The following is a 12,782-nucleotide window of genomic DNA, read 5'->3' on the forward strand; positions in this document are numbered from 1 at the left end:
AAAAAATACTTTTTATATTTTATTAATCAATGTATTAGAAACAACTTTCTATTACCATGTGATTAACAAAAATGTGTATATATATATATATATATATATATATATATACACCTTATCGCGGTGGGACGGTCCAAGCTATTTGACCGCCGGCGGAGACAAATTTGCGAGCTAAGTGCCTCACTATTTCATAGTTTCACATTTGCATCTATTACACCATAGCTGTATAGCTCTCCATGTTTTAACTGCATATTCATGTTGCACCTATATCCTTGTGCTGGCAGTGTGCTGCTGCATTCTTCTGTTGCTGTATATATATATTTATATATATATATATATACATACATACATACACACACACACACACACACAGTAACCCCCCGACATGCGATGGCCCCGACATATGATCAAATTGACATACGATGGCCTCTCAGAGGCCATCGCATGTCCATGTCAGCATCGTCAAACAATGCTTTTATGTCGGGGCCATCGCATTAACTGCTATTCGACAGCGCAAATTGGAAAAGGGGGGTGATTTAAACTTTTAATAGGGAAGGGCTTAATTCACTTTTTTTTTTTTTTTGCACCCACAGGGAGCTACAACAAGCAATCTTCTGACTTCACATACTGATCAATGCTATCCCATAGCATAGCATTGATCAGTGTTCTCAGATTGGCGCAGCAGATCGCCAAACAGACGACGAAGAGGCAGGTAAGGACCCTCCCGTCATCCGGTTTTCCTAAGCAGAATATAACCGCCTATTGGCTAATCAGATGGTACCAGAGAGGTAAGAGAAGTTAAGAGTTTGAGAACAGAAAAGGGGGAAAAAAAAACATCAAGTGGAGATACACCGAGCCAAAGAAACGAAAAAACTTGGTGGGCGCTATTTCCCCCTAATAAAGACTTTGAGAAAGATTTTACGGATAGTACAAAAATCCTCTTTGTCTTATTGGAGCCAAGGAAGTCCATTGGACATCCAAAAATAGTGTGGGAAAAGGTAACAGCCATATAAAAGGCCTAGTTGTGAGAAGGAGGCACTGCTCTAGAAGGTACAATGTGGATGGAATCTGCATTGATGGAAAGGAAAACTGTCCATAGACACAGTTTTTGCTGAATGTATTCAATATGATAAATGATTACTAACCTGTCTTGGTGAAAGCCATTTACAACTTAGAGTAAAATTCGGGGGTTTAGTAGACGGGTAATCTGGAGGAAGTTCAAAGTTCAAGACAATCGGTGGTAGAAAGGACACTGTGTTCTCATAATTCTCAGTACAGGAGTCTGCAGCACTGTTGTCTTGAGAAAAATATACTTTGATTTTAGCATTTAATGACAGTATGTATCCCAGCATCATATTTTAAAATTCAGCATTTCAAAATTTAGCATTTTTCGAACTTTGAAACTCTCTGCTTGTAAGGAAAATAGACATAAATAAATGATATATTGATTCACATGTACAATATCTCTACTTTATTTTTGCATTATGAAGTTGACATGTTCTTACTTTTTAAATCTATTAGAGGACTTCAAAATCTGAATTTTTCAGGGGCCAGTTAGGTTTGAAGTGGATTTGAGGGGCCTTTCTGTAAGAAATCCCCCATTAATGAACCCATTATATAAACTGCATCCCTCAAAGTTTTCAAAATGACATTCAGAAAGTTTGTTAACCCTTTAGGTGTTTCACAGGAATAGCAGCAAAATGGAGGCTAAAATTCAAAATATTAATTTTTTACACTAACATGTTCTTGTAGACCCATATTTTTACAAGGGGTAAAAGGAGAAAAAGCCCCACAAAATTTGTAACCTAATTTCTCTCGAGTACAGAAATACCTCATATGGATGTACAGTGCTCTGTGGGTGCACTAGAGGGCTCAGAAGGGAAGGAGCGACAATGGGACTTTGGAGAGTGAATTTTGCTGAAATGGTTTTAAGGGGGCATGTCACATTTAGGAAGCCCCTCTGGTGCCAGAAAAGCAAAAAAAAACACCCACATAGTAACTATTTGGGAAACTACACCCCTCAAGGATCGTAACAAGGGGTACAGTGAGCCTTAGCACTGTTAACTATATTGTTCTGGCAGCATGGGGGCTTTGTAAACGCACATGGCCCTTAATTCCAGCCAAATTCTCTCTCCTAAAGCCCAATGGCACTCATTCTCTTCTGAGCCCTGTAGTGCACCCGCAGAACACTTTACATCCACATATGGGGTATTTTCATACTCAGAAGCAATGGGGTTACACATTTTGGGGGGCTTTTTTCCAATTACCCTTTGTGAAAATGAAAACTTTAGGGTAACACAAACATTTGTGGGGTGTTAAGGCTCACTATATATACCCCTTGTTACGTTACCTGAGGGGTGTAGTTTCCAAAATGGGGTCACATGTGGGGTGGTTTTTATTTTTTTGCATTTATGTAAGAACCGCTGTAACCAGCAGCCACCCCTGCGCAAATCACCAGTTTAGGCATCAAATGTACATATTGCGCTCTCACTCCTGAGCCCTGTTGTGAGCCCGGAGATCATTTTACGTCCACATATGGGGTATTTCCGTACGCGGGAGTTTCACATTTTGGGGGTCTTTTTTTCCCCTTTTACCTCTTATGAAAACAAAAAGTATGAGGCAACACCAGCATGTAAGTGTACAAAATTAAATTTTTTCACACTAACATGCTGGTGTAGACCCCAACTTTATCATAAGGAGTAAAAGGAGAAAAAGACCCCCAAAATTTGTTGCGCAATTTCCCCTGAGTGCGGAAATACCCCATATGTGGTCCTAAACTGTTGCCTTGAAATACGAAAGGGCTCTGGAGTGAGAAAGCGCCATAAGCATTTGAGGCCTAACTTAGGGATTTGAATAGGGGTGGACAAGGATGCAAGCATGGCACTTGCCTCCGCCCGCCAAAATACCCTACGGCAGTGTTCCGAAACAGGGTGCCTCCAGCTGTTGCAAAACTCCCAGCATGCCTGGACAGTCAATGGCTCTCCGGCAATACTGGGAGTTGTTATTTTGCAACAGCTGGTGGCTCCGTTTTGGAAACAGTGCCGTACCAGACGTTTTTAATTTTTATTTGGGGGGGGGGTCGCGACAATGTAAGGGTGTGTATATGTAGAGTTTAACCTTTTATTTTTGTGCGGTGTTTTCAGGGTACATTCACATAAGAGGGGGTTCTGAGCGGGTTTCCCGCTGGGAGTTTGAGCTGCGGCGGAAAATTTGCCGCAGCTCAAACTTAAAGCAGTAAACTCGCTGTAAACCCTGTACATTCACATGGGGGGTGCAAACTGCATGCTGGGAGTTCTAGTTATGCAACAACTGGAGGCACACTGGTTGGGAAACACTGAGTTAGGTAACAGACTACCACAGTGTTTCCGCACCAGTGTGTCTCCAACTGTTGCATAACTGGAACTCCCAGCATGCATGGTCTCTCAGTGCATGCTGGGAGTTGTAGTTTTGCAACAACTGGAGGAGAACAGTTTGGAGACCACTGTGTAGTGGTCTCCAAACTGTGGCCTGCCAGATGTTGCAAAACTTCAACTGCAAGCATGCCCAGTTTTAGTTCGGCAACATTTGAAGGGCCAGATGTTGCAGAACTACAACGCTCAGCATGCTTGACCGTATAGGCATGCTTTGAATTGTATGTTTTTCAACATCTGGGGGGGTTACAGTTTGGACACCACTGTATATGGGAGTTGTAGTTGTGAAACTCCTAGAAGGTAGCAGTGAAGATCACTTACCAGCGATCTTCACTGCTTCCGATGACTCCACTGCCGCCGATCTCCTGCATCCTGCCGCCCGCCGCCCCCTGCATCCTGCCGCCAGTCCCCCAACGATACCACAATGGCCCCTGCAGCCATCGTTCCCCCCGCTCTGCCCGGACTTCCAGGGGTGGGCAGAGCGGGGGGGGGATCTCAAACCCCCCGACCTGCAATTGGTCGGTCCTGATCGGCCAATTGCAGGGGATAGGAGGAGGTGGCACCCTTTTGCCACCTCACTCCTATGCGTCAGGCTGATTGGCGCTGTACCGGACAGCGCCAATCACCCTGATTTTCCAGCCCATCGGGTCACCAGAGACCCAATTGGACCGTAAACGCTGTAATTTGCTGGTCTGAATGGACCGACGAATCACGGCATTTGCCGACAAGGGGGGGGGGGTCGGGGGGAGCTCAGGACCCCCCTGGGCGATATGCTGGGATGGCTGCTGTTAGATAACAACAGCCATCCTGGCCTTCACAAATGTTTGTAAAAAAAAATTACTTAGAATTAATAAGTTCTAGGGTTCCCTATCAATTTAAATAGGCACTGTCTCGGGTCACCCCTCCTTTAGATTGTTCCCCACCTTGTTTACATTATACCCTGTACTTACCTGTTCTGTATGTACATTGCTACTTTGGATTGTCAAAAAATTTATAATTTTGACAATAAATGGGTACTGTCATTTGCAAAAACATTTTATATAAATGTAGATAGCATTATATGTATTTTTGTAATATACATCGGTAAAAAATAATGTACATTTTTGGGTAAAAAAAAATGCTGTTTTTTTTTTTATTGCAGCCATTGCCTGTGTGTCTCTGTGCAGAGACTAAATACAAGAATAGTGAGTGGACAAGCAGGGTTCTGTGCAAGCTTCTGGCTTGTCAATCATTCTGCTGTGTGAGCCGGGAGTGTGTGATAGAGCCTCACTGCGCAGAGCCCTGCTTGCCCTCACTGCGCAGAGCCCTGCTTGCCCTCACTGCGCAGAGCCCTGCTTGCCCTCACTGCGCAGAGCCCTGCTTGCCCTCACTGCGCAGAGCCCTGCTTGCCCTCACTGCGCAGAGCCCTCACTGCGCAGAGCCCTGCTTGCCCTCACTGCGCAGAGCCCTGCTTGCCCTCACTGCGCAGAGCCCTGCTTGCCCTCACTGCGCAGAGCCCTGCTTGCCCTCACTGCGCAGAGCCCTGCTTGCCCTCACTGCGCAGAGCCCTGCTTGCCCTCACTACGCAGAGCCCTGCTTGCCCTCACTGCGCAGAGCCCTGCTTGCCCTCACTGCGCAGAGCCCTGCTTGCCCTCACTGCGCAGAGCCCTGCTTGCCCTCACTGCGCAGAGCCCTGCTTAGCGCAGAGCCCTGCTTGCCCTCACTGCGCAGAGCCCTGCTTGTCCTCACTGCGCAGAGCCCTGCTTAGCGCAGAGCCCTGCTTGCCCTCACTGCGCAGAGCCCTGCTTGCCCTCACTGCGCAGAGCCCTGCTTGCCCTCACTGCGCAGAGCCCTGCTTAGCGCAGAGCCCTGCTTGCCCTCACTGCGCAGAGCCCTGCTTAGCGCAGAGCCCTGCTTGCCCTCACTGCGCAGAGCCCTGCTTGCCCTCACTGCACAGAGCCCTGCTTGCCCCCACTGCACAGAGCCCTGCTTGCCCCCACTGCACAGAGCCCTGCTTTCCCCCACTGCACAGAGCCCTGCTTGCCCTCACTGCACAGAGCCCTGCTTGCCCTCACTGCACAGAGCCCTGCTTGCCCTCACTGCACAGAGCCCTGCTTGCCCTCACTGCACAGAGCCCCGCTTGCCCTCACTGCACAGAGCCCCGCTTGCCCTCACTGCACAGAGCCCCGCTTGCCCTCACTGCACAGAGCCCTGCTTGTCCTCACTGTACAGAGCACTGCTTGTCCTCACTGCACAGAGCCCTGCTTGTCAACTCACACTTCCTGTATTTGGTCTCTGAACACATAGGCAATAGCTGAAGGGACAAGACAGCCTTTTTTTGTTTTTACCAAAAAAACATACACATATATTTGTTAACCAATGTATATTATACATATACCTATAATGTTAACTACTTTATATAAAAAGTTTTTACAAATGACAGGTACACTTTAAAGGCGTTTTCATTGACAAGAAGATAACCATAAAATCAATAAACATACTTCATCACAGTGTAGTTCTAAACATGGAACATCAGCTTCCACAGTAACTACATTGAATTACATTTTTAAGCAACATCAATTTCTCACTCACTTTTCACAGATATTCTAAAATGTGACATCAATTCCAGGCATACTTGAATTTCCCCTCCAGGAGACGCATCTGCCCTCTTAAATTCATCTTCTGAGTAGATACTAGCCAGGGCTAATAGTTCATCCTCCTGGGCTTCTTGGTCCTCTGTTGACATTGGTTATCTGTGGCGGATAAAGAAACATCATATATACCAAATAATGTTGTTGCTCCGGTTACAATATTTTCAATATGCAATTTTCCCCTCAGTCATCAATACTTTCTACATTTAACTTATAATGGCATAGGCAGTGCCAATCTGCTGTGTAAGTGAATGGCTAGAAAACTGGCCAATCAGCATGGATATTTCACTGGAAAAATATCTCGTCACTCGGTGCAGCACACTGGGGACAAATGGTGCTAACCAGCAGGTGCTGTATTACTGAACTACATGCACTCATTGGCTGTCTATTAATGCCATTCTGCAGTACAGTGCTATATGTGCTTCACTGCTCTGCATCTGGTCTACATGTGCTGCACTTCACTACCTCTGTCATACATGTGCTGCCCTGCATCTGTGCTACACTGCCCCACACCTGTGCTGCACTGCCCTCCAACTGTACTACTTGTGCCCCACTGCCCTACACTAGTGCTGCACTGCCCTATACCAGTGCTACATGTGCTGCATTGCCCTATACCAGTGCTACTTGTGCTGCCCTGCCCTATACCAGTGCTACATGTGCTGCCCTGCCCTATACCAGTGCTACATGTGCTGCCCTGCCCTATACCAGTGCTACATGTGCTGCCCTGCCCTATACCAGTGCTACATGTGCTGCCCTGCCCTATACCAGTGCTACATGTGCTGCCCTGCCCTATACCAGTGCTACCTGTGCTGCCCTGCCCTATACCAGTGCTACCTGTGCTGCGCTGCCCTATACCAGTGCTACCTGTGCTGCGCTGCCCTATACCAGTGCTACATGTGCTGCCCTGCCCTATACAAGTGCTACATGTGCTGCCCTGCCCTATACCAGTGCTACATGTGCTGCCCTGCCCTATACCAGTGCTACATGTGCTGCCCTGCCCTATACCAGTGCTACATGTGCTGCCCTGCCCTATACCAGTGCTACATGTGCTGCCCTGCCCTATACCAGTGCTACAGGTGCTGCCCTGCCCTATACCAGTGCTACATGTGCTGCGCTGCCCTATACCAGTGCTACATGTGCTGCCCTGCCCTATACCAGTGCTACCTGTGCTGCCCTGCCCTATACCAGTGCTACCTGTGCTGCCCTGCCCTATACCAGTGCTACCTGTGCTGCCCTGCCCTATACCAGTGCTACCTGTGCTGCCCTGCCCTATACCAGTGCTACCTGTGCTGCCCTGCCCTATACCAGTGCTACCTGTGCTGCCCTGCCCTATACCAGTGCTACCTGTGCTGCCCTGCCCTATACCAGTGCTACCTGTGCTGCCCTGCCCTATACCAGTGCTACCTGTGCTGCCCTGCCCTATACCAGTGCTACCTGTGCTGCCCTGCCCTATACCAGTGCTACCTGTGCTGCCCTGCCCTATACCAGTGCTACCTGTGCTGCCCTGCCCTATACCAGTGCTACCTGTGCTGCCCTGCCCTATACCAGTGCTACCTGTGCTGCCCTGCCCTATACCAGTGCTACCTGTGCTGCCCTGCCCTATACCAGTGCTACCTGTGCTGCCCTGCCCTATACCAGTGCTACCTGTGCTGCCCTGCCCTATACCAGTGCTACCTGTGCTGCCCTGCCCTATACCAGTGCGACATGTGCTGCCCTGCCCTATACCAGTGCGACATGTGCTGCCCTGCCCTATACCAGTGCGACATGTGCTGCCCTGCCCTATACCAGTGCGACATGTGCTGCCCTATACCAGTGCTACATGTGCTGCGCTGCCCTATACCAGTGCTACATGTGCTGCGCTGCCCTATACCAGTGCTACATGTGCTGCGCTGCCCTATACCAGTGCTACATGTGCTGCGCTGCCCTATACCAGTGCTACATGTGCTGCGCTGCCCTATACCAGTGCTACATGTGCTGCGCTGCCCTATACCAGTGCTACATGTGCTGCGCTGCCCTATACCAGTGCTACATGTGCTGCGCTGCCCTATACCAGTGCTACATGTGCTGCGCTGCCCTATACCAGTGCTACATGTGCTGCGCTGCCCTATACCAGTGCTACATGTGCTGCGCTGCCCTATACCAGTGCTACATGTGCTGCGCTGCCCTATACCAGTGCTACATGTGCTGCCCTGCCCTATACCAGTGCTACATGTGCTCCACTGCCCTATACCAGTGCTACATGTGCTGCCCTGCCCTATACCAGTGCTACATGTGCTGCCCTGCCCTATACCAGTGCTACCTGTGCTGCCCTGCCCTATACCAGTGCTACCTGTGCTGCCCTGCCCTATACCAGTGCTACCTGTGCTGCCCTGCCCTATACCAGTGCTACCTGTGCTGCCCTGCCCTATACCAGTGCTACCTGTGCTGCCCTGCCCTATACCAGTGCTACCTGTGCTGCCCTGCCCTATACCAGTGCTACCTGTGCTGCCCTGCCCTATACCAGTGTTACCTGTGCTGCCCTGCCCTATACCAGTGCTACCTGTGCTGCCCTGCCCTATACCAGTGCTACCTGTGCTGCCCTGCCCTATACCAGTGCTACCTGTGCTGCCCTGCCCTATACCAGTGCTACCTGTGCTGCCCTGCCCTATACCAGTGCTACCTGTGCTGCCCTGCCCTATACCAGTGCTACCTGTGCTGCCCTGCCCTATACCAGTGCTACCTGTGCTGCCCTGCCCTATACCAGTGCTACCTGTGCTGCCCTGCCCTATACCAGTGCTACCTGTGCTGCCCTGCCCTATACCAGTGCTACCTGTGCTGCCCTGCCCTATACCAGTGCTACCTGTGCTGCCCTGCCCTATACCAGTGCGACATGTGCTGCCCTGCCCTATACCAGTGCGACATGTGCTGCCCTGCCCTATACCAGTGCGACATGTGCTGCCCTGCCCTATACCAGTGCTACATGTGCTCCACTGCCCTATACCAGTGCTACATGTGCTCCGCTGCCCTATACCAGTGCTACATGTGCTGCGCTGCCCTATACCAGTGCTACATGTGCTGCGCTGCCCTATACCAGTGCTACATGTGCTGCGCTGCCCTATACCAGTGCTACATGTGCTGCGCTGCCCTATACCAGTGCTACATGTGCTGCGCTGCCCTATACCAGTGCTACATGTGCTGCGCTGCCCTATACCAGTGCTACATGTGCTGCGCTGCCCTATACCAGTGCTACATGTGCTGCCCTGCCCTATACCAGTGCTACATGTGCTCCACTGCCCTATACCAGTGCTACATGTGCTCCACTGCCCTATACCAGTGCTACATGTGCTGCCCTGCCCTATACCAGTGCTACATGTGCTGCCCTGCCCTATACCAGTGCTACATGTGCTGCCCTGCCCTATACCAGTGCTACATGTGCTGCACTACTCTACACCTGTATCAAATGTGCAGCACTTTCCTATACCAGTGCTACATGCGTTGCACTGCTCTACACCTGTGTCACATATGCCACACTGCCATACACCCATGCCACACTTCTCTCTAGTGAAATATACCCAGTCACTTGAAAAAAGTAGCTCTCTGGATAGAGGTAAGCTAGTAAACTTTCCCACAGACTTTAAAAAGGGGTACTGCGGTGGAAAACATATTTTATTTTATTTTTTAAATCAACTGGTGCCAGAAAGTTAAACAGATTTGTAAATTACTACTATTTTAAAATCTTAATTCTTCCAGTACTTATCAGCTGCTGTATGTTTCAAAGGAAGTACTTTTCTTTTTGAATTTCTTTTCTGTCTGACCACAGTGCTCTTTGCCGACACCTCTGTCCATTTCAGGAACTGTCCAGACCAGGACAGGTTTGCTCTAGGGAATTGCTCCTGCTCTGGACAGTTCCTAAAATGGACAGAGGTGTCAGCAGAGAGCACTGTGGTAAAACAGAAAAGAAATTCAAAAAGAAAAGAACTTACTCTGAAGCATACAGCAGTTGATAAGTACTGGAAGGATTAAGATTTTTTTTTTTTTTTTTTTTTATTAAGTAGTAATTTTAAAATCTGTTTAACTTTCTGGCACCAGATTAAAAAAATATATATATTCCACCGGAGTACCCCGGCATTTCCATCCTCTAGCACTACTTTTCTTCTCTTCCTGTATTTCACTGACAGCCTGTGCACTGCAAGGAATGGAAATGGTGGGCACTGGTGGTCCTGTCCTGGTTACACTATGTAAAACAATCTCACAAATTCCTTAAATGTGACAAGTTTCTATTACATTTTCAAGACCATGCATCCGGTCATGCAGATAAAACTTTAGACATGTTTATGCTTTATGTTTTGCACATATACAGCTCTGTGCTATTAGCTGGTTTATCCTGTATATGTCACTATATGAAATAAATGTATATATTTCTTTTAGAGATGTCACATCATTAAAAAGTGCATTTCAGTACCTTTCACACTTCTACAGAGGAGCACACAAGCCTGCGCTAGCTTTTGACAGCTTCTTTAAGTCATTGTTCCTGTTCTGTATGACATTGCCAAAACAGTAATGAATTCCAGCAGAGGTGAGAAATAAAAATTAAAGGGTACCTCTCATCAAATAAACTTTTGATATATTTTAGATTAATGAATGTTGAATAACTTTCCAATAGCATGTTAATGAAAAATATGCTTCTTTCTATTGTATTTTTCCCGATCAGTCCTGTCAGCAAGCATTTCTGACTCATGCTGGAGTCCTAAACACTCAGAGCTGCCAGCCTGCTTTGTTCACAGCCAAACAGGCTGTGAACAAAGCAGGCTGGCAGCTCGGAGTGTTCTCCTTTGTGAACAAAGCAGACTGGCAGCTTGTAGTGTTTAGGACTCCAGCATGAGTCTGAAATGCTTGCTGCCAGGACTGGTAGGGAGACCCCTAGTGGTCATTTCTTCAAAGTGGAAAATTAAATAGAAAGAAGCATATTTTTTAATAACATGCAATTGTGAAGTTATTCTGCATACATTAATCTATAATATATATATAATATGAGAGGTACCCTTTAAAGCTATCTTAACCCCTTCCCGACCTATGACATACCTGTACGTCATGGGTGGCAAGGTGTTCCCGACCCATGACATACAGGTACATCATGAACATTTTTGCCGCTACTTGCGGCATCCCGCAGCGCCCGGAAAGATGGTGGCTATCACTGATAGCCAACCATATTACCATGCGACCACGGGGGGTTTCATCCCCCCCCCCCCCCCCCCCCCCCAGCGATTGCTGCTATCAGCTGGTCAAATCTGACTAGCTGATAGCAGCGCGGTGTGTGAGTCCCGATCACGGGGATGGGGACACACACCGCTCTGCTAAGTGTCCCTGACCCGTCCCCCGGCGTCACTTACCCGTCCGAGCGGTGTCCCGAGCGTTCCCGGCGGCGAGCGACGTCCTCCATGCGGTCCCTGCGGCGCTGCGTCCCGGAGGTGAGTTTCCGGCAGCAGTGCGGCATCTTCATTGGCAGCAGTGAGATCGCCGTAAAGCTATCTCACTTCTGCCTCTGGGAGTTTCAAAACTGCAACTCCCAGCATTCCCAGACAGCCTTTGGCTTTCGGGGCATGCTGGGAGTTGTAGTTTTGCAACATCTGGAGGTCCTCAGTTTGGAGACCACTGTATAATGGTCTCCAATCTGTGCTCTTCCAGATGTTGCAAAACTACAAATCTCAGCATGCTCAGTCTGTCCAGGCATGCTGGGAGTTGTAGTTCTCTAACATCTGGAAGAGCACAGATTGGAGACCATTATACAGTGGTCTCCAAACTGTGGACCTCCAGATGTTGCAAAACTACAACTCCCAGCATGCCCAGACTGCCCAAGCATGCTGGAAGTTGTAGTTCGACAACATATGATCCTTCAGATATTGCCGAACTACAACTTCCAGAATGCCTGGGCAGTCTGGGCATGCTGGGAGTTGTAGTTTTGCAACAACTGGAGGCACACTAGTTGGGAAACATTGTCCGTTTCCTACCTTAGTGCCTCCAGCTGTTGCAATACTATAACTCCCAGCATGCACTGACAGACCATGCATGCTGGGAGTTGTAGTTTTGCAACAGCTGGAGGCACACTGGTTTGGAAACACTAAGTTTGGTTGCAAAACACTTGAAAGTTTATTACTTAACTTAGTGTTTCCAAACCAGTGTTCCTCCAGCTGTTGCAAAACTACAACTCCCAGCATGCACGGACAGCCAAAGGGCATGCTCGGAGTTTGCAACAGCTGGATGTTTGCCCCCTCCCCCCAATGTGAATGTACAGGGTACACTCACATGGGCGGAGGTTTACAGTGAGTGCTGCACGTTTGAGATGGCGCAAATTTTGCGCTGCAGCTCAAACGTCCAGCGGCAAACTTGCTGTGAACCTCTGCCCATGTGACTGTACCCTAAAAACACTACACTACACTAACACTAACCTAAAATAAAAAGTAATAAACACTACATATACACATATCCCTACACAGCCCCCCCCCCCCCCCCTCCCCCAAAAAATGAAAAACGTCTGGTACGCTACTGTTTCCAAAACGGAGCCTCCAGCTGTTGCAAAATAATAACTCCCAGTATTGCCGGACAGCCATTGACTGTCCAGGCATGCTGGGAGTTTTGCAACAGCTGGAGGCACCCTGTTTGGGAATCATTGGCATAGAATACCCCTATGTCCACCCCTATGCAAATCCCTAATTCAGGCCTCAAATGCGCATGGCGCTCTCTCACTTTGGAGCCCTGTCGTATTTCA

At 48.5% G+C, this 12,782-nt stretch overlaps 1 protein-coding gene across 1 annotated transcript in view; it reads right to left on the minus strand.

The window, feature by feature from the left end:
* The window catches only part of LOC130369554 (E3 ubiquitin-protein ligase RNF14-like), a 60,887-nt gene that overhangs the window by 35,390 nt on the left and 12,715 nt on the right, over positions 1-12,782 (minus strand). The window contains exons 3-4 of the mRNA XM_056574929.1: positions 5,979-6,139; positions 1,143-1,294 (exon numbers count right to left, since the gene is read on the minus strand). Coding sequence (XP_056430904.1) covers positions 1,143-1,294; positions 5,979-6,132 — 306 coding nt within the window. The 5' untranslated portion in view covers positions 6,133-6,139. The remainder of the gene's footprint in view (positions 1-1,142; positions 1,295-5,978; positions 6,140-12,782) is intronic.

The sequence above is a fragment of the Hyla sarda genome, chromosome 4 (genome assembly GCF_029499605.1).
Source record: "Hyla sarda isolate aHylSar1 chromosome 4, aHylSar1.hap1, whole genome shotgun sequence".
Taxonomy (NCBI): Eukaryota; Metazoa; Chordata; class Amphibia; order Anura; family Hylidae; genus Hyla; species Hyla sarda.